This window comes from Myodes glareolus, chromosome 18 (genome assembly GCF_982192425.1).
Source record: "Myodes glareolus chromosome 18, mMyoGla1.1, whole genome shotgun sequence".
Lineage (NCBI taxonomy): Eukaryota > Metazoa > Chordata > Mammalia > Rodentia > Cricetidae > Myodes > Myodes glareolus.
In genome coordinates, this window is record NC_142043.1 from 11,346,506 (window position 1) to 11,370,595 (window position 24,090).

Sequence of the window (24,090 nt, forward strand, 5' to 3'; positions counted from 1 at the left end):
CCAGTAAATAATTTTAACTAGGTGTGGTGGTGCATGCCTTTAATCCCAGTATTAGGGAGGCACAGGCAAGCGGATCTCTGTGAGTTCGAGGATAGCCTGGTCTACAAAGTCAAGTTCAGGAAATCCAGGGATAGACAGAGAAATCCTGTCTCAAGCAAACAAAGTAGTTTTTAAAAAATACTGAGAAGCAGGCTCAGGTTGAATGGGAAGTGATAGTCCCTGGTTGGAATATGAGAAGCCCTAGGTTCTTCCCCAATTCTGCAAAACACAAAACTAACTTACTGAGATACTTTCATACTGGATAGCAAATAACACTTATCTTCAGTGCCTCTGTCAGTCACTTCAGCCCCAACAGAGTGAACTGGGGAGCAGTTCTATCAGTCTATACGATATTTGCCATACTCCTTAGAATGTGGTACCCACCCATCATTGACCAGTACTCCTCAGAGCAGAGCGACCCATGCTTGGCTGCTGGGGGAGCTGCACACTCCGGCAGGTATTGAGAAATCATTCAACATCCTCACTAACACTCTGCCTCCTGTCTGCCCTGCAGACTTGCAGGCTGGGAAGGCTCGACTTCCACAGCCCGAAGGCTGCCCCTCTAAGCTCTATCGGCTGATGCAGCGCTGCTGGGCCCTGAACCCCAAGGACCGACCCTCCTTCAGTGAGATCGCCAGCACCCTGGGAGACAGCCCTGCAGACAGCAAGCAGTGAGGAAGCCTTGCAGGCTGTGCTTCAGGATGGCATGGACAGGGAAGAGCACCTCTTGAGGGGAGCCTGAAGCATGATGGGCGAGAGTACCCTGTCCTTCTTGGCCTGGGGTCCCTACCCAAGCACAGAGCATTGTCGTGGGCAGGCAGTGCCTAAGCGTTTCTTTGCCTCAGCCACTGGGGAGGCTGATTTAAATCCAGGCTGGATGGCTAAGACATTGGACTGGCATCTTTCTTTGCCACCCCTTTCCTCATCAGGGACAGTATGGGTGCCTCAGGTAACCCCGATTTCTGGTCTGAGACGTCTTTTGGCCAGGTCCAGCTCTGCCACTCATCTGCCAGTGTTGCCTAGGGAGGGCTGGGCTTGGGCCGAGCTAGGTTTGGGGAACTTCTTTCCTATACTAATATACGCAAGTTCCAGGATAGCTCTGGGCACACCGGACCAACAGGCCGCTTGGCTCATGGGTCCCACCTGGGGGTGTAGCAGATTGCGGAGGACATGGCAGTTGAGTCCTCCTCACTGTGGACTTGTGCACACTAACCAGACCTGTGCCCCCATCTCCTTTCCTCATCCCAAGTGCCTGGCAGATGAAGTGTTCAGGGGCTTTTGACACTTATATAGCCCGCCCTTTTTGTATGCACCATGGGCGGCTTTTTTATGTAACTGCAGCGTTGGGTGGGTGGGCATGGGGAGGTCTGGGTGAACCCTAGAGGAATTGGGGAGGGTGGGCCACCCCTGCCTCATCCTTTTATTGTTGTTGTTGTTATTGTTTGTTTTATGTTTTGTTTTTTTTACACTCGCTGCTCTCAATAAAGAAGCCTTTTTTACAGTTTGTTTGTAAGGTTCCACTTTCTTTGCTCATGAAAGATGTTCTTGTTTTCTTCTCTTCGCTGATGAGAAGGGGCAGTGTGACTTCATTTCATCTAGTCGGGTGTGGACAGGACTGGCTAGTAGACACTGGCCCTGCTTTCCAGTTTCCAGATGTTGTGATCCGTCTTAACCTGTGTGACAGCCGCTTACTCTTTGCCGGTGACTTGGTCCCCACACTCAGGGAACGATGTAGAAGTAGGGATGTAGATGGACGATGGGGGGACTATCAAAGAAAACAGAAAAAGGGGTTAATGACATAAACAGGCTCTGAGTCCCTTTAAAACTAGGAAGGCCAGGGCTGGAGAGATGGCTCAGTGGTTAAGAGCACTGGCTGCTCTTGCAGAGGACCTGGGTTCAGTTCCCAGCACACACACAAGCAGCAGTTCACAACTGGCTGTACTCCTGTTCCAGGGAGGCTAACACCCTCTTTGGCACCTGTGGGGTAAAACGGTACCAGGCACACACACGTACATAAAGATAAAACACTTACACACATGAAATAAAATAAATCCGGAGAAAAACAACAAAATGAGCTGGGAAATGGCTCAGTGGTTAAGATCCCCTGTTTGTTGTTCTTGAAGAGGACCCAGGTTCAGTTCCCAGCACCCACAATACAGCTCACAACTATCTGTAACTCCAGTTCCAGGGAGCAAGACTCCCTCCCTCTTCTGTCCTCCTCAGGTGTCAGGCACACAAATGATACACATACGTACATTCAGGCAAAACACTGTTATATACAAATCGTGTGTGTGTGTGTGTGTGTAAAGAATATGTATTATATATATTTGGAAAGTACCTCAGGAGGCAGAGGCTAGAGAATTGTGAGCTCCAGGCCAGCCTGAGCTACATAGCCAGGCTCTGCCCCAAAGAAAACAAAAATAAGTAAGAGCACTCCATTGATAGAGTGCTTGCCTGGCGTGCACGAGACCCTGTTAGATCTCCAGCCATAAACTAAGCATGGAGATAAGAGTCCTGTAATCCTAGAACCTGGTTGGTAGGGGCAGGAGGATCAAGGCCAAGGACTGGACAGATGGCTCAGCCATTAAGAGCACACACTGGCTACTCTTCCAGAGCACCCAGCGACAATTCTCAGTACCCGCCTGGCTGCTCACAACTATTTCTAACTTCAGTTCCAGGGCATCTAGCCTCCATGGCACCAGGCATACACATAGAACACCGACATACCAGCTACATAAAAAAGGTAGCTCCTGGATCCTCTTCCGTGACCACTACCTCAGTCTCCACAGCCATGTTCTTCTTGGTGTTAGGAAAGTCAGCCTTATTTGAAGGTAAAACTGATTTTAGTATTAGTTTCTGTGTGGCCCAAAAATGATCTTCAACCCACTGCATAGCTGCGGTTGCTCTTGAACTCCTGGTCTTCCTGCCTCTACCTCCCAAGTTCTGGGATGACAGGCATGTGTCACCATTCCCAATTAAAAATCTTTTTTTTTAAAGATTTATTTATTTATTATGTATACAACATTCCTTCCATGTATGTTTGTATGCAAGAAGAAGGCACCAGACCTCATTACAGATGGTTTGTGAGCCACCATGTGGTTGCTGGGAATTGAACTCAGGACCTCTGGAAGAGCAGTCAGTGCTCTTAACCTCTGAGCCATCTCTCCAGCCCCCAATTCAAAATCTTAACCCTGATTTTTTTGTGTAGCCAACATCAAAGCCCATTTAACTCAGCTCTGCCTTGTTTCTTGAGTTTTGCTTGAATGTAAGAGAAAATAGGTAAAAGTGTAATTCTGACTGAAACTGTCAGGTGGTAGATACAGTGTACATAAAATACAGTGTACTTTCTGTCCCAGACCTAGTCGAGAGCTAAACACTGCTAGTGCTTGCACCACAGCTTTCTAGAATCTGCCTTTCTAGGAAGGCAGTGGTGACAAAAGGCAGTGTGGACGAAGTCATCCTAAGTAGGTTGGGACACAGCACAGTAGCCCAGGAGAAAGAGCAGCCCCTTGGAAGGAAAGCCAAAGACAGGGTAGGGTTCTTCCCAGGACTTCCCACTGTGGATGTGATGGGGTACCGCCTTGCTCCCACTGTGGATATGGTGGGGTACCACCTTGGTCCACTGTGGGTGTGATGGGGTACAGCCTTGCTCCCACTGTGGATGTGATGGGGTACCGCCTTGGTCCACTGTGGGTGTGATGGGGTACGGCCTTGCTCCCACTGTGGATGTGATGGGGTACCGCCTTGGTCCACTGTGGGTGTGATGGGGTACGGCCTTGGTCCACTGTGGGTGTGGCAGGGTACCTCCTTGGTCCACTGTGGATGTGGTGGGGTACCGCCTTGGTCCACTGTGGGTGTGATGGGGTACTGCCTTGCGGTACAGGACTTAAAATTCTTTGGAAGCTGGGTGGGCTGCTGTGGATTTCAGACTCCCCTACCTCCATGCCCCCACTCCCATTCTATCTGTGGCCCATGAATCCTTCCAGAATCTATTTATGTATCTGGCCTATTCTGCCTCTTAAGCTAATGCATTCCTAGGTTTAAGTACCTGTGGTGCAAATTAGAGGGGAAATGGGAGCGAGGAGTGATCCTGGTTCCTGTTTTCAGGGATTTAGTGACTAAGCCTATATTGTTTGTGCATGTAGAAACATACTTTATCACAAATCTCTTGATATTTCTATGCTTTGGACTGTGATTCATAGTAAGCAATGCAATGAACACTGTTGCCCAGTACAAACATAAAGATGAAATCAACAACTTTATACCCTCTTGACCTATAAAATAGCACATTTATATGGCTCAACTTGTATATAATTGAAACAAAAGTGGTTGGTTTATACGTGTGTGTGTGTGTGTGTGTGTGTTTTGAAAAAGGATTTCACTTTGTAGCTCAGGCTGGTCTGGAACTCACAGACTGGTGCACAGTCATGCTCCACCACACCCAGCCCATGCAGAAGGTTTTTGCAGCTGGGTGTGGTGGCTCCAGCCCCTTCTGCAAGCACTAGAGGGGGAGGAGTAGATGTTTAAAGTCACCCTCAGCTTTATAGTAAGTTCAATACCAGCCTGTGATGATTGAGACTTCGATAATACTTCACTTTGCTCTTTGTTTCTGTATGTATGACAGAGGGTGTGAAGCCATAGGATAGTCTTGATTGCCATTCCTCAGAAGCTGTCCACTGTGGGTTTTTTATTTTTTAAAATTTAATATATTTTATTTGTGTGTGTGCACAGTGTGTATGTGAGTACGGAGGACAGCTCTCAAGAGTTGGTTCCTTCCTTTCACCATGTTGTACCAGGGGTTGAACTCAGGCTTGGCAGTAATTGCCTTTACCCACTGAGCCATGCCACCAACTCAGACTTGTTTTTAAAGACATTGTCTCTCACTCAACTGCCAAGTAGGATAGCCCAAGTGACCGGGGTGCCCAGGTGTCTGCCTGTATCCTCCCAGCACTGAAATAGATACGAGTATGTGCCACCATAGATGCTCCCTGCCTCCCCCCCGCCCCAGCCAGGGTTTCTCTGTGTAGCCCTGGCTGCCCTGAGACTTATTCTGTAGACCAGGTTGGCCTCAAACTCTCAGAGATCCGCCTGCCTCTGCCTCCCAAGTGCTGGGATTAAATGCATGCACCACCTCCTTTTCCTAATTTATAACTGACTTTTTTGACCTGAGTTCTGGGGCTTAAACTCAGATCTTCATGCTTTCTAAGCAAGCATTTCACTGACTGAGCCGTCGCCGTCACCTAGGTCTTTAATCTCGTGTGTGTGTGTGTGGGGGGGTGAGCCATCACCAAAATCCTTAATCTTGCAAGCTGGTCTATTACTAAGTCTATTATTAGTCTATTACTAAGACTAGCCTTTGGATCTATGATCATCCTTCTGGTGACCCTGCCTTGGCCTCCTCAGTGCTGCAGGTGTAAGCCACCACATCTGGCTAACTTGTTTGTTCAAATACTTGTGTTGACACCAGTATAGCGAACCAATCACTTTATCTTCTTCCCAAGGGCACTTAAAGGAAACCCATGTCATTGAACACTCCAGGATGTTCATTCATGGGCTGGGGAGACTTTCGACAGGCAGCTCCACGTAACTAGCCCCAGACAACTATTGTGGTTTCCTTTACTCCTTGCCCCCATTAAATCTGTACTCAAAACCTGAGGGATGGGTACCACTGCCAGAGATGGACCAGGTCTCTTGTTTCCAGCACAGGCCTACCAAAAGGCAGAACCTGAGGAATGGGCACCAATGCCAGAGATGGACCAAGTCGCTTATTTACAGGCACAAGCCTACCAAAAGGCAGATAGGCTTCATATTTCAATACATTCTTTGAGTAGTTTTGCTGTGTGGTCCTGGCTGGCTTGGCACTCAATACACAGGTCAGGCTGGTCTTAAACTCGGGGAAATCCCCCTGCCTCAGTCTCAGCAATAGCTGGAATTAAATGTGTGCACTATCCCATTCAGCCAGATTTGAGTAATTTCAGTAACAGACGTTCAAGCTATTTTCTCTATCTTGGAGCAAAGACTCAAGACTCTCGGACCCTTAACGTGGGCTTTGTAATGCCCACGTTTTAACCTTTACGTCTTTTCTCCTCATTCCTCCTATCCGCACTGGCCGCGGGTGTGCTGTATCCTGTAGAACACCCCCTTTCAGCGCGGCCGGCAGCTGGAAGTCTTCACCGACCTCTCGCTCTCCGCCCTGCCCCCACCATGGATGGGAGACCGTCTCTGTACCTCCTCCTCTCCTCTTCCAGATGTGTGCCAAAGACCCCCCAGTGGAGAGGATGATGAATGATGTGACCTCGCAGCTAGACTTGTGGGAAAGTGTTGATCCTTTGAAAGGAGAGAAGGGGAAGTGGGGGTGGGGGGAGCGGGTCAGGACGTGTGGAGCCGCTGGGCTGAAGGAGTCTAAACACTCACACTCCCTTGGCTCCAGCCACTTTACCTTCCCCAGGAAGTGATGGAAGCGCTCCAGTCTATTCCTACACTCCTTCGCTGGAATTAGGGAGTGTTTTTCCTCATTTGCTTCAAACTCCCAGTGCACTCAGGGGTTCCCTCTTCTCGGCGAGTCAGTATTCCAGTGCCAGCCCCTCTCAAAACTCCACTACGCTTCACCACTTGGAGGCGGAGCTGGCTCGCCCCGACTGTTCCTTTAAGGAGTTGTCCCCGCCCCTCTCGGAATCGCGGTCTGACGCGGGATGACAGCAGCGAGTTCGGTATGTCTATGCAAATAAGTGTCCCCTTCGGGCCAATGGGGAGCGGAGGTGCCGGAAGCGCGGACCAATAGGGCGGGGGCGCTGGGGCTCACCATATAAGGAGCGGCCTCGCCATAAAAGGAAACATTGTATCTCTTTATATGGGGGGGGGAAGGGTTGGGGGATACCTCCGCCACCAGCGCGTGGTCCCGGCCCCCTCCACCCGCGGTCTCGGCCGCGGCCAGCAGCCCCTGCCCCCCGGGGGACGCTGACGGCCGCAGGGCGCGCCTCCCCAGCACACGGACAGGGGGCGCTGCGCGCGGCCTGGGGCAACCCCGGCCATAGGGGCAGGAAAGTAAGGGCCCAGGTCGGCCCGGGCGTGCAGGGGCCGTGGGTTCGCAGCGGCGGCCGCGGCAGCTAGAGCGGCTCTAGCAGCGACGGGAGTGAGTGCCCGGTGGAACCGGGGAGCCGATGGCGGCGGCGGCCCCGATTCCTCGCTGACTTGCCTGTCCGCCCTCCTGCATTGAGCGCCATGTTACCGAGCCAAGCTGGGGCCGCGGCAGCTCTGGGCCGGGGCTCGGCCCTGGGGGGCAGCCTGAACCGGACCCCGACGGGGCGGCCGGGCGGCGGAGGCGGCGGTGGGACTCGCGGGGCGAACGGGGGCCGGGTTCCCGGGAACGGCGCGGGGCTCGGCCCGGGCCGTCTGGAGCGGGAGGCTGCAGCGGCAGCGGCGCCCACCCCGGCGCCCACCGCCGGGGCCCTCTACAGCGGCAGCGAGGGCGACTCGGAGTCCGGCGAGGAGGAGGAGCTGGGCGCCGAGCGGCGGGGCCTCAAGCGGAGCCTGAGCGAGATGGAGCTCGGCGTGGTGGTCGGTGGGCCCGAGGCGGCGGCGGCAGCCGCCGGGGGCTACGGGCCGGTGAGCGGTGCGGTGAGCGGGGCCAAGCCGGGGAAGAAGACCCGGGGCCGCGTGAAGATCAAGATGGAGTTCATCGACAACAAGCTGCGGCGCTATACGACCTTCAGCAAGAGGAAGACGGGCATCATGAAGAAGGTACCGGAGCCGGAGGTTGGCGCGCCCCGGGGGGATCCGGAGGGTGGGTGCGCGCTAGGGTAGCCCGGGAGCGAGACAGAGCCGAGGCGGAGGTGAGAGGCGGCAAGTCGGCAGAAGGTGTGTAGGAGGGGATGGTTGTACACGGGCCGAGCGAAAGGGGAGGGGCCGCCGGGGAAAAGTGGGGAGAGGGGAGATGCTGCGAACGTCCGGAATCCAGGGCTAAGTCGCCGAGGTGGGAGTGACCAGCGCGCGGGAGAAAGAGGGACCTGGAGGAGTGCAGGAATGAAGAGGGGGACGGCAGGAAGGTGGATAACCAGACGCGGGGGTCAGCCGATCCACTGTGTGCTGATGTGCGGGAAGGGCGGTGGGAAGGGGAGCAGAAGGTTTGGAGATGAGCAGGCTGGAGTTGGATGACAGCAGTGAGCGAGCCTGAGTAGGAGGAAAGTGGGCATCGCTGAGTTGTGCGGGCTTGAAGGACAGGCAGGGTTAGGGACCAGGTAAGAAAGCTGGGCGGGAGAACTGCTCCTGCCTTGAGGACCGGCAAGCAGGGACCAAGTCCCGCCCTGGCCATGTGTCTTCCGTTGCTTTCTCTGGAAACCTCATGCTGCCCGCAGGACTGGCTACAGAATCAGCGGTCTTTGGACAAGTAGGGTTTCCAGCTCTAGGGCAAATCAGTGCATGCAGTGTTGGGAACAGAAAGATTTGAAGAGGTATCTTTTGCCAGTCGGTAGCCTATGAAAAGTGGTGAGGAAAGACCCGTCTTGGAGTCTAGGAGATACAGGAGTCTAGCAGAGGAACTGGAAGACAACCTACAACCTGGGAACCAGTGTTATCTGTTCCTTGTAGAAGCTGCAACAGCTTCCAAGGTGGGTTGTGCAATTTAACAGGGATTCCATTTCCGGGCTCATGGCAGAGTGTATCTGTTGCAAACTTGATCTCATAGTTTTGGGCACTATCTTATCAGTAACCCTTGATCAGGTTTTGGGAGAAGGTAGTAAGTACTTTGGGTCCTTCCTTGTCCTTCTATCCCAAGGCAAAGGAAAAGGGCAGCATAGCATTACAAGGCAAAAGGAGTTTGGCTGTGGCAACAGGTTAGAGCCTGTGCAGTGTCCTGGCAGGAAGCATGGGCAGTTGCACACTTAGATGACTGTTGTTACTGATGTGATGTGTGAATTCAGTGTGGTAGGATCTCACTGACAGTGAGGAGGAAACTCACACCAGGTAGTGTTAGGGGATAGCTAAGTGGGTCTTTCTGTGTCCCCTCGAGGTTGTATGTTCAATCCTTGGAAGCTCTTTCTGTTTGCTTAGAGGGTGTGCAGTCCATGGGACACCTTCTTCAAGGACATAGGTAGCTTTTCCCCTGGCAGCTCACCCTCAGAGATCTGCTCCAGTCACTAGAGTAGAAGGTCATCGCTGGAGATCACCACATAATTTCCCCAGGGAAGTAGAGAGGAGATTCTGACCTGCCCATCTCCCTCCCAACTCCCCAGGCCTATGAGCTGTCCACGCTGACAGGGACACAGGTGCTGTTGCTGGTGGCCAGTGAGACAGGCCATGTGTATACCTTTGCCACCCGCAAACTGCAGCCCATGATCACCAGTGAGACCGGCAAGGCACTGATTCAGACCTGCCTCAACTCGCCAGACTCTCCACCCCGCTCAGACCCCACCACAGACCAGAGAATGAGTGCCACTGGCTTTGAAGAGCCGGATCTCACCTACCAGGTGTCGGAATCTGACAGCAGTGGGGAAACCAAGGTGTGTTGTTGGGGTCACCTGTGTAAAGGGAGGGAAGAAAAGAAGGTCCCTTTCCTTTCTTGGCCTAGTACAGGTAAACAGATATTCTTAGGGATGTGGAGTGGGACCTGGCTAATGGTCCTTATCCTAGGAGACAGGTATCCATCCTCCATTCCTGACAGGAGGCCGTCCCCCTAGATAAGCGGGCGGCCTCCGTGCCCATATAAGGCCGGTTCGGGCTCCACGCCGGCCTCCCGCCCGCAGCCCGCCTGCCTGGCAAGGCTTTTGCATTCCTCCCGCCAGCTGTCTCCCCGCTGGGGGCGGGGGTGTAGTTTAGCCCTGCCCTCCTGGCAGGCTGGGAATAGGAAGGGAGCCTCCGAATCTAGGGTCCTGGGAACCCACTGCTGTTGCCAAGAGGCTGTCAGATTGGGCAAGGAACTACCATAATAGCGAGCCTCATCCCGGATGTTCGGGATACCCAGGCCTCGGCTGTTAGGGAGAGCTCTGGCCTGCTACTAAGGATGCCGGCTCTAGTTACGCCGCCTCCCCCTTATTCCTGGTAAGGAGAGAGGGGCGGGTTTTCCTGCTTGCTATCTGTGGAGCTCCACCTTCCGGGTGCTTAACTAACTGACCAATGGAAGGAAGCGGCACTGTTTGCCTTAGCAACGCCTCTACCAACCAAAGACCTTGGGGCCGGTTGCTTAGCAAACATCCCGGGCTGACCCACCCCGGCTTTGGCTTTTTGAATCAAGTCGCGTCTAGGCCTGGCGGCTTGTTTCTCAACTCCTGGCTTTTTCTTCTCTACTCGAAGAACAGAGGCCCTTAGAGGAGAGAGTCAATACTCCAGGTTTCCCCTTGTTTTAGTTATCCGTTATCAGCAATCATTTTCTGGTGTGTGTAGGCCTCATTTCCGTGCCTGTGGGTAAGTCCCCTGGTAGTTGGTCTTTGACTAAAGTGCTTCACTGTCAAACCTTCATGAGCTTTCTTTTCTTTGAAAATCCCTGTCCCTGCCGTAGAGCCCATCAGTTCAGAACCATAAGAACCCTTTTGAAGAGAACTTAAGGCCAACCCTCTCGCGTTTTGAAGAGGAAATTAAAGCTCATAAAAGGGAAGTTATTATCTCAGGGTCACCCAGACAGTCACTGCCAGAGCTGAAAACAGACCAGGAGTGAGATTCGTGCAGGTCCCTGGGGTGGAGAATGCGCGCATGAGTTCTCACTGTGTTTGTTTTGATCTTGCCGTGAGCTTAGATGCTTCTCTCTGAGTGATTTCAGGAATGCCACCCCGCTTAATCTTCTTAACAGCTTCCGAGTTAAGTAATTGTAGTTTTTCTTTGTTTGTTTGTAATATTTATTTATATTTTGATACAAGATCTCTGTTTAGTCCTGATTGTCCTGGAACTCATTATGTAGACCAGACTGGCCTTGAACTCACAGATCTGCCTCATCTGCCTCCTCTGCCTCACGAGTGCTGGGATCAAAGGCAAACCACACTTGGTGTTATTTTTAAGCTTTGAGACAAGGTTGCACTGTGTAGATGAGACTAGACAAGGGTTAGAACTTGAGGCCAAGCCACCGTGCCCAACAGCATTATGACTTGAATGGTGCAAGTAAATGGTATAACTACGGTTTTAACTGACTGAAACACAGTTTCTGCCTGAATTCTCAATTCACACAAAGCTACTGCAGGAATGAAGTCTTAGAAGCTCACTGCTCCACTTTTACTCTGGGTATAGGACACACTGAAGCCAGCATTCACAGTCACCAACCTGCCGGGTACCACCTCCACCATCCAAACAGCACCCAGCACCTCAACCACCATGCAAGTCAGCAGCGGTCCCTCCTTCCCCATCACCAACTACCTGGCACCAGTGTCTGCTAGCGTCAGCCCCAGTGCTGTCAGCAGTGCCAATGGGACTGTGCTCAAGAGTACAGGCAGTGGCCCTGTCTCCTCTGGGGGCCTGATGCAGCTGCCCACCAGCTTCACCCTCATGCCTGGTGAGTTCCAAGGGGCGGGGGAGGTTGGTTCTCCCCAAACAGATTGAGACTGTTAAGAGTGACTTTAGGGCTAGCCTTTCTTTGCTGAGAAAAGGTGGACATGGGTTAGAGTCAAAGAGAATCCTCTTATGTCCCGTTGGGAGACAGACTTTGTCCAGTGAGATCCCTGCTTGTGAGGTTGGCAGTTTCAGCTCTTTGGTCTGGGCTGGCTAGCTCACGCTTAGACTTCCATCACTGTGGAGATGTTCTGCCACTTCTCTGATGTGACTGGAGGGCAGGTTATGTCCTTGATGGGTTAAGGATAGCTCTGGGTCAGCTGAGGAAGACGGAAGCAAGGAGAAGGAGGGAAGTCACTTCATTCTGGACATGAAGGACCTTTTCAGGTCCCAGGGGAAAGTGCTAGAATTGGGAATCAGTGTGTAGGTCCCTGGGTCTATAGTACTCCGGCTTGTGTGGTGAAGGCGACAAACTGCATAGGATGGAGCCCAAGTAAAACACTGTGTCTTGTAGGTGGGGCAGTGGCCCAGCAGGTCCCTGTGCAGGCCATTCAGGTGCACCAGGCCCCACAGCAAGCGTCTCCCTCTCGTGACAGCAGCACAGACCTCACGCAGACCTCCTCCAGCGGGACAGGTATAACTCCTTGTCACCCCCCCCCCCATGCCCTGCTTTTCCACAAGAAGTCTAGCAGAAGGTGCTTAGCAGTCTGGCTCCTGTACTGAGGACCCCAAGGGAATTTACTAAAGTAGGAACTGGGGTTTTGGTCTCATGTTTATAGGAAAGCCAGGTGAGCAGGGCTGGGGTTTGAACCCTGCTCTGCAGTGGGGATGTGGAGTCAAGGAAGAACTAGGGAAGCGCTGAGAAATTATTTGGTCACTGCCAAGGAAGAGGCAGTAGGTGCATTCGTCACCAGATGGGAGGGCATTGAGTGGCTCTGATTCCTCTCAGCTGTCTCTGGTCATCTCAGGAATTAGAGCGAACTCTCACATGTAAGTTACTGTCGTTCCAACCTTTACTACAGTGTGGTCTAGGGACCCAAGTACCTAAGAACTTGGGGTTTTCAGAAGCTCCAGTGTAACCTCAAACCCAGTGAGTCAGAATTTGCACTTTAACAAGGTTCCTGCGTTGGCTTTGGAGAAGTGATTGTCTCAAGGATGGACTGGTTAGATGTAAGTTCAGGAAGGGGAGAGGAAGGGGCCAGTGAAACTGAAGTGAGTAGTACAGTCCCTGGAGAGGACCCATCGCTGTGATGAAGGGTCTGGGAACGGAGAATCGGATCCTAGCATCCCACTCAGAAGAAAACATCAGGCTCTTTTTCAGTTCATGGCAAGGAACAAAGAAACAATCTTTTGTCAAACTTGTCACGCAGAGCATGGTCCAAAGATCCTAGAGGTTGGACTCCTGGGGCAGGATGAGAGATAGCAGTGGGAATCAGCTCCCTGATGTGTATCTGTGTTTTCCAGTGACGTTGCCCGCCACCATCATGACGTCGTCTATACCCACAACTGTGGGTGGCCACATGATGTACCCTAGTCCCCATGCAGTGATGTATGCCCCCACCTCGGGCCTGGCTGATGGCAGCCTCACCGTGCTCAATGCCTTCTCCCAGGCACCATCCACCATGCAGGTGTCCCACAGCCAGGTCCAGGAGCAAGGTGAGGGAAGGGTCAGGGCTGAAGACAGTAGGACCATTTCTCCCTTCTACAGGCACTCAGATGTGCCCCAGCTCCAACACTGAGATGCATTCTCCCCTCCTATTTATGTCTCTCCCCAACGCCCACTTATATTCCTGCACAAATACACAGACTTGATAGTCTCACACTCACTGAACAATTGTACTTGTTCATTTGGACACTCACGCACACTTAAACCCTCGCACTACAAGCACTCTCATGCATTGCATGAGGCACTTTGGGGCACACATCCTTTGCCACATGTCTGAAGCTCCCCAGTCACTTATATATACCACACCTCCGATATCTAGAGATCCTCCTGAGCACGAAAATGAGTATTTCCCGTGCTTTCCAATGCAGGTGGTGTCCCTCAGGTGTTCCTGACAGCACCCTCTGGGACCGTGCAGATCCCTGTTTCTGCAGTTCAGCTTCACCAGGTAAGTGGGCTAGGTGGACCCCACCCCCTCTCACCCCATCCCACTCAGCCAGTCTTCCTATCCAAGGGGCCCATCTGTTTCTGCTCAGGCCTGTGTTGGACCGGCAGGCCAGCAGGGGGCGCAGAACCTGCTTGTCTTCCCTACCTCCGGTCCTCATACTCCTCCTTCCCTGCAGATGGCTGTGATAGGGCAGCAAGCTGGGAGCAGCAGCAACCTCACCGAGCTCCAGGTGGTGAACTTGGATGCCACCCACAGCACCAAGAGTGAATGACCCGCCCGCCGCCCTGGACAGACGGCCCAGGGACGGCGCCACTTATTTATTGTTGCCTTTTCACGTTTTCTTCACACATCGACTGGCCGAAGGAGGGGGCAGGGAGGAGGGGTAGGCAGCCACAGGACTGTGCCCTCTCACTCCAGCCAAAGAAATGGGCCTGCCTGCCCTCCACCTGCCCTCCCTCACCCTCCCCTCTTTCCTGCTCCACCAATCATGCTGTTGATGGTAGAGCCCTCAGACCCCTTGCCAGCTTGGCTCAACGTTTGCTATGAGTATTAGCTTACCCAGGGACTGTGCCCACCTTCCCACTCACAGGCTTTCTGTGGGACTGGGCGCAGTGTCCCCCTCTGAGGAAGCATTTGGGGCCCTCTCTTCAGCCTCTTTGGTGACCTCTGGTTAGTTCTGTGTTTGCCACAGTCTGGGTCAAAAGAGCCCTGCCCCTGCCCCTCAGGGAGCCAAGTGGGAGAGATGGGGGTTTCTTCCCTCATGCCGCCACCCTCTGTCCCCTTCAGCTCCTGAATGACTGGGCCTGTGCACTGGACAGGTTACTGGGGCCACCTGCCCTGCCTTGCCGCTCTTGGGTTGGAGGGAACCTCCCGCGTTCTCTCTTCCCCTTTGTCTTCCCCCTTCTCCCAGCTGCTTTACTTAAAAGTTGATTTTGAACTTTTTATTTGAGGAGATGAAGTGAAAACAAATCTATAAATATATATTTTTAAAATATTTAACTTTTTTTTAATGGCGTTTTTCTCATCCCCCTCCATGCCCAAACTCCCCTTTCCTGGGGAGCCCTCAGGCTCTAAAACTGGCTGGGCCTCTGGGGACAGCCACCCCGTGAGCTCGGGGTCCACCAGTGTGTATGGGGGGACAGCCACCCCATGAGCTCGGGGTCCACCAGTGTGTTTGGGGGGAGATTCTGGGTCTGCCCCACGTCCTGGGTTCTTTCCAGGAGAAAGCTGGGGGAGGGGCCCTCAGGCCATGCCCCAAAGGTGAGGGGGGGGGTGACCCACAACCATAGGCCTCTTTTGTCCTGTAGGGTTGTGACTAGGAAGAGGGAGACCAAAAGTGGGGTAGGGTGGGGGGTCAGACGGAGATTTCATTTGTGCCACAGCATGTCATTGCAGTCTTGCGTTCCCCCAGGCTTGCAGCTACCTGGGGCCCAAGTTGCAGTGAGCAGGATGGGGTCTGGGAGGTGGGGAGACACAGGAATGGGGGTCATATAGGAGCAGCTCTTGTGCTGAGCGCAGCAATGGAGAGCCAGAAATGGGCAGCTCTCCCAGGGAGTGAGCAGCTACTGTAACTTTTTTAAATTAAGACAAAAAGCCTTGAAGAAAATGACTTTATTTTTCTAAGTGTAACCTCAGTATTTATGTAATTTGTACAGGGCCATGCCCCACCCCCTTAGAACCTGCTTGGGGACCTTGAGGGTGGGCTAGCATAGGGGGAGGGTATTTTACCCTGTGTCAGAGCCAGCCTAAACCACCTGCTTCCAATAAGGGAGCTTTTTCAGGATGGCACTTGGGGTGGAGTGTTAATCCCTTGCTCCTGCCCTCAGTAGGCACATGCCTGCTTCTGAGGTTAAGTGAGGGGTGGGGAGGGGTTATGCACAGCCTAGGTATCCCGGGGATGATCTGCTGACATGTTGGAGGACCTCCCAACCTCTGATCCCCATTGCTATCTTCCCTAGCTGGGGATGCCACCATTCTGGGCTTTCTCCTGGAAATAGCTGGGGCCTTGGGTGGCTTTCAAGACTGGGGCATGGTAAATCAGGGGTCAGAGTGGGGGAGCTTGGGACTCAGGTCTGTAACTGCCCAGCCCCTTTCTCTGCTCTTGTCCACTCCACCACCACCTCTCACTCACCACTCCCCCAACACATAGGAGGAGATGTTAGTTCCTCCTCACAAAGGTAGATCCAGTGAGTGAATCAGGCAAAGTGCTTAGAACGCGTGCTGTGTGACCGTGGCCTTGGGAGACCCTGCTTGTCGGGATTGAGGTGGCATTTATATGTGCAGCAACCCTTGGTGTTTCCCTTCCTAAGTGGCTCTGGGGTGTGTGTGCTTATGTTTGAGTGAATGTCTGTGTGAATGTTGGGTGTATGTGGGTATATCAGTGGTTTCTACTTCCCTGGGATGTTGACCCAGGAATAGTGGACATGGTCACATCCTATGTACAGAGCTTTCTTTTGTATTAAAAAAAATACTCTTTCAATAAATGTATCATTTTTGTGCACAGACTGGGGTCTTTGACTGTGTCTGTGGGATCTTTTCAGCATAGGGAGGGAGGAGGGATTGCCTAAATTCTGCTCCCAGAAGTGGGGTACTTTGGACTACTGACTGAATCCTACGTGATTGAAGAAATCTGGGCTAGGGACTTTCTTACTAGCAGCTCAGGGCAGTTCAGTGGTTTTACCTAAAAGTCAGAGTGGAAGAACTAGCAATACCTACTGCAGGGTTTGGGTAGTGCTGGGAAACTTAAGAACACAAAAACCATTGAAAGGTCATAGGGTGGTGGGAATATGGGTTAGTAATCCAGGAGTGGGTGCTAACCATAGGTGGATGAGGAAAATGGACCCCCAGTGGAGAGAGGTTGCTTCACACCTGACTAGCTGGAAGGGACACTGGCTGCGGACTCCCCCGGCTAGTACGCATGCTCCATTCACGCGCCGTTTTGCCACGCTCGTAGTGGGCCACGGTGGGACCCGTAGCCGCCGGGCCTGTGCGTGTACCTGGCATGTGACCCGGAAAGGAGTTGTGGAGGAGGCGGGCCGAGCTGTGGAACCCGCTGCTGGGTGCCAGTGAGGGTCGAGCCGGGCGGTGAGAGGTAAGAGAGTTCTGCGCCGACCGGTCTCTTCCCCAGCCTCTTCCCCAGCCTCAAATCCCTCACCCCCTCTCCAAGCGGGGTCTCGCTGGTCCTGTCAGCTCGCGCGACCGCGCCCGCCATCCTCACCCCCACCCCCAGGCCATTCCCAGCGCGGTGCTGGGCCGGCTCCTCCGCCTCTGGAGTCTAGCACTGGCGGACGCGGTCACGCTGCTTTCTGTTCCGTCCCTGGGGCCAGTCGTCACCTTCAGGCCGGTCTGGACGCTCCTGGTCTAGGTCCTTCCTATGCCGCCCCCCCCCCCCAGGCGAAGCGGGTAACTGACTCGGTCCTGTGCTAATGAACAGCCGCTGTGGCATCGATGATTATCTCCTAGCCTCCCTTCCATGCTAAGTGGATCCGTCCCCATAGAGGCTCACGTCTTACTTGACTCCTCCTTTCTTCTTTCTGTGTACCCTGACATGACAGCCTGCCCTGACCACCATTTCTTCATCGCGGTGTGCCTTCCATTCTACTCTCCTACACTGCTTCAAATCACACAAACCTTCGTTCTCATTATTGTATTCCCATTAATAGTCTGCCTTAATGCCCATTCCCATCTGCTGCCTGCTGCCTACTGTCTCCATCAAAGAATAGTATTAGATTATGTAGTAATACACTTTTACTGAGCACTTCCGGGCTTGACTATGTGCAGTTTCGTTTTCGTTTTTTAAAATACTATGTAGTTAGGGTTTGCCTGGAACTTTCTGTGTAGCCCAGCCTACCTTCAAAATGGTGATTTTCTTGCCTCAGCCTTCCGAATATCAATATAGGCATGTGCCAGCACACCATGCTGAAATTCATAGCCTTTAAATAAGAGATTTATGGGATGAAGCTGTAGTTCAGTTGGTAGAGTGCTTTCCTAGCATCCATGAAGCTCTGGATTCAGTGCCCAGCATCCATATAGTTCTGACAACCATCTATAACTACAGTTCCAGGGGATCTAATTCCCTCTTCTGGCCTCCGAGGTCACCAGGCAAGCACGGGGTACACAAACATACAAAAGACATACACACGCATATCATATATAATATATAATAAACATAAATATTTGTTAAAAATAAATAATAATAAATATGTGAATGAGTGTTTTGTCTTTCTGTATGTATGTGCACCATGTGTATACAGTGCTTTGGAAGTCAGAAGAGGGTGTCAGACCTCTGGAACTGGAGTTACAGATGGTCTTGAGCTGCCACGTGGGTGCTGGGTACTGATCCTGGGATGAGATGTCATATGGTTGCAAGTGCTCTTTTTTTTTTAAAGATTTTATCTATTTATTATGTATACAATATTCTGTCTGCATGTATGCCTGCAGTCCAGAAGAGGACATCAGATCTCATTACAGATGGTTGTAAGCCACCATGTGGTTGCTGGGAATTGAACTCAGGACCTCTAGAAGAGCAGCCAGTGCTCTTAACTTCTGGGCCATCTCTCCAACCTGGCAGCAAGTGCTCTTAACCCCTGTTCCATTTCTTCAGTACCCATAGCCCCTCCCCCAGTGCTCAGCCTCTTACACGCTAGGCAGGGCCACCACTTTTGAGCTCTAGCCCCAGCCCTCTTCCATTCTTGACATGCTTCATCTCCTTGCTCTTTTCACTGTAGTCTTCTCTCATGGGATTTATATCCTATATAAATATAGCTGCTTATTTTATCCCGTCCTATACTTTGTCTTTTCTGCCTGTGTTCTAAATTTCGTCACGCAGCCCACCAGTCACCACCTACCTCATTTTGCTGCACCATCCCATCATGTTCTATGTGTGGTTTCCTCTTTCACATTCTGCCTATCTTTCTCCCTGTGTATTCCAGGAGGTCAGGATGGTAGGGGAACAACGAGCAGGGACCCTTATGGTACCCCTGGGGCCCCAGCTGCAGGCATACCCTGAAGAGCTCATTCGACAGAGGCCTGGACATGATGGACATCCTGAATACCTGATCCGATGGCGTGTCCTTAGGTGTGGAGAAGAGGGCAAAGTAAACGGGGAGGAAGACAAGCCAGAGCACCTCCTCATGTGGCTGTCAGCCCCAGAGGTCTGTGCCAACTGCCCCATGCTATTGCGAGAGCGAACACTATCTAAAGGACCTCAGTATGATCCTGCTGGACAGTTAGGAAGCTTCCCACAAGATCCAGGAGACCTGGATGAGCTGGCAGTGGCAGAGATGGAGGCCGATGTGCGGGCACTGGTACGCAGGGCCACCCGACAGCTGGCAGAAGGTGGGAGCTCAAGCCTAGTGGCTGCTGTGCTCCACACTGTCCACGTGCTGAGTGCCTATGCCAGCATTGGGCCCCTTGCCGGAGTCTTCAGGGAGACCGGAGCCCTCGATCTGCTTATGCGCATGCTGTGCAATCCTGAGCCTCAGATCCGTCGGAGTGCGGGCAAGATGCTGCAGGCCCTGGCAGCCCATGATGCTGGTGAGAGAAAGTGATGAGGGCAGGGGTAGCAGGGAGAGAAGGGGCCACCGAGAGTAAGGAAAGAGCTGGCGGACAGTTCCCAACCATTACTAATAAGTAGCAACTCAAGGTAAAGGAAACATAATAGATTGTACACAGAGGACAAAAAGATGTGGGGTTTATCTGTCGCTCTGTGTGTGGCAGAGAGTAAAGTGGGCAGACTGGCATTTGTGGAGTATTTGAGATGTATTAGTTGGTTATAATATTAGTATGGGGAGGGGTTACAGCCAACTTAAAAAAAAATCTGTACACAGTTTGGTATAGGGGTGCATGCCTTTAATCTTAGTACTCGGAAGAGGCAGTTGGGTCCCTGTGAGTTAAGACCAGCCTAGTCTGGTGAGAGATTCAGGACAGTCAGGGCTACATAGTATGACCCTGTCTAGAAAAAAAAAAAAAACAGAAAAAATGGGGGTGTGTTTGTATCAATAATCAATACACAGAATTTAATAATTTAAAAAAATATTTATTTATTGTATATATAGTGTTCTGACTGCATGTATGCCTACAAGCCAGAAGAGGGCACCAGATCTCATTACAGATGGTTGTGAGCCACCATGTGGGTGCTGGGAATTGAACTCATGACCTCTGGAAGAGCAGCCAGCGCTCTTAACCTCTGAGCCATCTCTCCAGCCCTGAGTTTAGTAATTTTAAGTTTAATAATGTGGTGTTATGTTTCAGTTCTGTGTGTGTTTATGTTTGTGCTAGGTTACATATAAAGTGTATTTCTTGCCTTGGATCTCAGTCACAGAGAAGTTTAAAAGCTTCTGGGGAAGGAGAAAGCCTAGAATAGGCAGGGAAAAGCAATGGGGATTGAGAAGATCTGGACTGCGTGTGGCTTACAGGGAGTCGGGCTCACGTCCTTCTGTCACTGAGCCAGCAAGATGGCATCGAGCAGCACATGGATTTTGACAGCCGCTACACCTTACTAGCGTTGTTTGCAGAGAGCACCTCCACTGAAGAGCGCTGCATGGCCTTTGAGGGCATCCAACTTCCTCAGGTACTCAGCCGGTTGTGCAGGAATCCTGGGTACATCGCACTATTTCTCAAGTTGTATCCAAGACTGTGGGCTAGCACCTGAGCACCCTGCAGGGCTGGTCAGAGTAAAGGGTCAACCTCTCCCACTGAGGATTTCTGATGCCAGAAGCTAAGGCTAGAATCTGGGGAAGCATACCAACCAGAGTTAGGATTTTTAGAACCCACGTAAAGCTGGGTGGTTTATGGCAGCCTGCCTCCAGTCCAGCCAGCAAGTGAAAGAGCTAGCCAGATCAGCTAAAATGGGGAGCGCTAGGTTCAGGGAGAGGGTTTGTATGTAAGGTGAAACGTGATCAGGAAAGATACCTGATGTCTACCTTGGGCTACTTCACTTGTGTGCACACATGCACATGTACCCCCACACATGAGTGTCACAATGCAAACAACACACATAAATATACACAAAAGCAAGTACATGAATCTGTGTTTTAAGATAATTACTTTATCAGCTAGAGAGATGGTTCTGTGGTTAAGAGCACTGACTGCTTTTCCAGAGGACCCAGTTTCAATTCCCCGCACTCATATATTAGCTAACAACCATCTGTAACTCTAGTTCCAAGAGATCTGATTACCCTCTTCTTGCCTCCACAGGCACTAGCTACAAACACCCTACACAGACATACATACAGGCAAACTATCCCTGTACATAAACACTTTTTAAAAGGTAATTCTTCATGTTTCTTAGACAGATCAACTTGCAAAGTGCAGGCCGAGGAGTGAGGCTCCTCATTTGTCTGTAGAGGAAGATACTGAGGGGCAAGGAGGTGGCAGAGCAGGAGAGGACTCAAACCAAGGCTTGTGTCTTGCAGATCCCTGGGAAGCTGCTCTTCTCCCTGGTGAAGCGCTACCTGTGTGTCACTTCCCTGCTGGATCAGCTGAATAATAGTCCAGAACCAGGAGCTGGAGACCAAAGCACTCCGTGTCTTATAAAGGAAAAGAACCTGGGGCAGCGGGAGCTAGAGTTCAGTATGGCAGTGGGCAGCCTCATTTCAGAGCTGGTGCAGAGCATGGGCTGGGCCCGGAACCTTAGTGAGCAGGGCACTTTGCCACCCCGGCCACCCCGGTCCATCTTTCAGCCCTGCATTTCAGGCCTTCCACTGTTACTGCCCACCATTGTCACTACTCCCAGGAAGCAAGGGCGGTCCTTCCGCCATCGCTCTGAATTTTCTAGCCGTAGTGGTTATGGTGAATATGTTCAGCAGACAGTGCAGCCTGGCATGCGAGTTCGGATCCTCGATGACTACGAGGAAATCAGTGCTGGTGATGAGGGCGAGTTCCAGCAGAGCAACAATGGTGTGCCCCCTGTGCAGGTGGGGGTCAAACAGTGGCGGGCATAGCCTGAAAATACAGCTCAGTAGATAGAGTGCTTGCCTAGCGTAGCTGAGGCCCTGGGTTCAATCCCCAGCACCATAGAAAGCTAGGAATGCTTCATGTTTGTAATCTCAGCACTGGAGAGGTGGAGGCAGGGGGATTGGAAGTTCAAAGTTATCCTTGGCTACATAGCAAGTTGGAGGGCTAGCCTTGGCTACATGAGACCCTGTTTCAACAACAAAAAGAAATAAAGGAGGGCCAGGTGTGGTGGGATGACTTTAAGCTCAGCACTCAAGAGGCAGAGGCAGGTAGATTTCTGTAGTTTTGAGGCCAGCCTGTTCAACATGGCAAGTCCCAGGACAGCCAGGATATATATAGAGACCCATAGATGATGATGGTGGTGGTGATGGTGATGATGAAGAGAAATCCCCCAGATGTGGAGTGGTTATTAAAACAAGAATCCGTACACAAGAGGGCAGAGAAGGTTTGGTGGCGTAGGTGGGCTGTGAGGTCACAGGAACTCAGGAAGCAGAATATAATATGCTGAGATGCCCCCTTGCTGTCAGCAGGGAGGATGCCAAGGAGTGTGGGAGTAGAGACCATGAAGGAGAAAAGACAGGGCCCACTCGCCCCCCCCCCCCATGTTGTCAGGAAGCCGTTAGTCATGTGATTTCTGTAGGCCTAGCCAGTTGTTGTCTGGTCAGAGGGCTGAGTCCCCTCAACCCTTCCCTTCTACCAGGTCTTCTGGCAGTCAACTGGCCGCACCTACTGGGTACACTGGCACATGCTGGAGATCCTGGGGCCTAAGGAGGCTACTGGGGATTCTGCTGCAGCAGCTGTGGAGAAGAGAGAAGGGGCCACTGTATTAGGCACAGGTGAGCCTTGGAGAGGTCGTGGGTAGTGTGTTTCAGAACCAAGGGGCACTGGTTAGCACTGAGCCATTTCTGAGTGGGGCCTGCCCCAGAGGTTCAGAAACTGACTCTTCCTACATCCTTAGCATTTCACTCCTGGGACCGGAAACCTCCATATGGCCTGTACTCACTGCCATATCTCCAGCCGGAGCCCCAGAAAAGTGAGGAATCAGGATGCCTGACCCAGGCAGAGTGGTGGGAACTACTTTTCTTCATCAAGAAGTTAGACTTGTGTGAGCAGCAGCCGATTTTCCAGAATTTGCGTGAGAAACTGGATAAGGTACCTGAAGCCTGAGGTATCTGGGTTGAGGGCTGTGGTGGGTTAGAGCTGGCACTCTGGGGGAAATTCTAACTGGAATGTCACCTGGGGGTGTGTGTGGTACGGGGAGCTAATAGTTGAAGGAACCTGTGGAGGTTCCACTAATGAAGGAGGCATGCTTTGAGGGTCTGGCATGTAGGAGATAGGAGCGAATGGCAGGGGACACTTCCCATGGTGTTCCTAGGCACTTTGTGTCTCCCTGAAACGAATACCCTTTGGATTGACAGGCCCTGGGTGAAAAAGCCCTCGGTGAGATCTCTGTGCCCATAGAGGTGGCTGAGGGGGTGCTGCAGGTTCTCAGTAAGCGCTTTGAGGGCAGCAACCTCTGTGACCTGCTCAACTCCCAAATCTACACCAAGTACGGACTGATGCCTGAGGAGCTGAGCAGCTTGTCTTCTTCATGGAGTCACTCCTGTTCCCCGGAGCCAGGGGAGGAGTCAAAGTCGGCAGCCAGCTTCTCAGAGGAAGAAGCTGAGTCCTGCAAGGCCAACACTGAGCCCTCAAAGGCAGAGGCAGAGCCTGCCGGTGCAAAGACTGAGTCCCCCAAAGCCCAGAGTGACTCACAGCTATTCAGTCAGCTTCTGGTGACAGAGGGGATGGCCCTGTCTCCTGAAACACAAGAGGCAGCTGCTGGTGAGTTGAGTTCTGGGAGGGGAAGGCAAGGGCATTAGAACAAGACATGCATTGGCCCAGATGAAGTGGGTAGGGTGGAGGGAGAACCATGGAGGAAGGGCCCTTACTTGGCAGAAAAGCCTTGAAAGCACACACGTGTCTCCACCTGGACGTGATTATAACTGATAGCTCCCTTTCTTCAGAAAGAGAAGGGAAGAGAAGAGTTGGTTTCACAGGCATCTCCACCTTGGGTGTGACTAGATTTTTACGTGCTCTGGCTCAGCCAGGAGTGCTGAGCTGCAGTGGTGAACACCATTGCTAACAGAACCGGGGTTGACTATAAAAACGTCCGCTTGGAGGAGTAACCGTTGTTTTAGCTACTGCCTTTCCCTCACTAATTACAGAAATGGCCAGAGCCTTGCGGGGTCCTGGTCCACGCAGCGCCCTGGATCAGCATGTGGCAGCGGTCCTGGCCACTGTGCAGATCTCCAGCCTGGACATAGACCTGCAGCTCTCGGGGCTCTGTGCCCTCTCCCAGGCTGTGGAGGAGGTCACTGAGCGGGACCACCCGCTGGTCCGTCCTGACAGAACATTGAGGTTAGCATGTTGCTGAGGGAAGAGGTTTGGGTTGAAGCTGTAGCTGTTCAGGGTGATGGTAGGAGGGAAGGAAGGAGTAATGAAATCAAAAGGTGGAAAGGCGGGGGATGAAGGA

The 24,090-nt window shown here is 52.2% G+C and overlaps 3 protein-coding genes and 1 long non-coding RNA gene across 12 annotated transcripts in view; 3 read left to right on the plus strand and 1 right to left on the minus strand.

The window, feature by feature from the left end:
• Positions 1–1,540, plus strand: part of Ptk7 (protein tyrosine kinase 7 (inactive)) — a 63,645-nt gene extending 62,105 nt beyond the window's left edge. The window contains exon 20 of the mRNA XM_048445306.3: positions 554–1,540. Within this exon, the coding sequence (XP_048301263.3) occupies positions 554–714 (161 nt within the window). The 3' untranslated portion in view covers positions 715–1,540. The remainder of the gene's footprint in view (positions 1–553) is intronic.
• LOC148119075 (uncharacterized) lies at positions 1,412–6,799 on the minus strand. Its single transcript, XR_015735430.1, has 2 exons — positions 6,479–6,799; positions 1,412–1,804 (listed from the first exon to the last, which is right to left on the minus strand). It is a non-coding gene; the product is annotated as an uncharacterized LOC148119075 (long non-coding RNA).
• A 308-nt stretch (positions 6,800–7,107) lies between these two features.
• Positions 7,108–16,123, plus strand: Srf (serum response factor). Of its 2 annotated transcripts, XM_048445304.3 has the most exons (7): positions 7,112–7,779; positions 9,270–9,536; positions 11,251–11,512; positions 12,023–12,142; positions 12,973–13,164; positions 13,543–13,619; positions 13,795–16,123. In XM_048445304.3, exons 1-7 carry the CDS (start codon positions 7,261–7,263, stop codon positions 13,888–13,890), a joined length of 1,533 nt encoding a protein of 510 aa, XP_048301261.2. In that variant the 5' UTR covers positions 7,112–7,260; the 3' UTR covers positions 13,891–16,123. The 2 variants fall into 2 exon arrangements, with proteins under 2 accessions (XP_085535431.1, XP_048301261.2); XM_085679305.2 differs by lacking the exon at positions 12,973–13,164 and having other exon boundaries at positions 7,108–7,779.
• A 433-nt stretch (positions 16,124–16,556) lies between these two features.
• Cul9 (cullin 9) overlaps positions 16,557–24,090 on the plus strand; it is a 39,181-nt gene continuing 31,647 nt past the window's right edge. For all 8 annotated transcript variants that reach the window (XM_087897949.1, XM_087897950.1, XM_087897951.1 and 5 more), the window contains exons 1-8: positions 16,557–16,710; positions 18,551–19,154; positions 20,036–20,190; positions 21,035–21,535; positions 22,276–22,411; positions 22,534–22,727; positions 22,994–23,399; positions 23,783–23,975. In XM_087897949.1, the coding sequence (XP_087754075.1) occupies positions 18,560–19,154; positions 20,036–20,190; positions 21,035–21,535; positions 22,276–22,411; positions 22,534–22,727; positions 22,994–23,399; positions 23,783–23,975 (2,180 nt within the window). In that variant the 5' untranslated portion in view covers positions 16,557–16,710; positions 18,551–18,559. The remainder of the gene's footprint in view (positions 16,711–18,550; positions 19,155–20,035; positions 20,191–21,034; positions 21,536–22,275; positions 22,412–22,533; positions 22,728–22,993; positions 23,400–23,782; positions 23,976–24,090) is intronic.

What these genes read in the sequence shown, in the direction of transcription:
- Srf (XM_048445304.3), top strand. Translation starts at nt 7,261, where the DNA reads ATGTTACCGAGCCAAGCTGGGGCCGCGGCAGCTCTGGGCCGGGGCTCG. An exon ending in GACCTCCTCCAGCGGGACAG is followed by an intron (nt 12,143 to 12,972) that starts GTATAACTCCTT and finishes TGTGTTTTCCAG; the next exon opens with TGACGTTGCCCGCCACCATC. An exon ending in CTGCAGTTCAGCTTCACCAG is followed by an intron (nt 13,620 to 13,794) that starts GTAAGTGGGCTA and finishes CCTTCCCTGCAG; the next exon opens with ATGGCTGTGATAGGGCAGCA.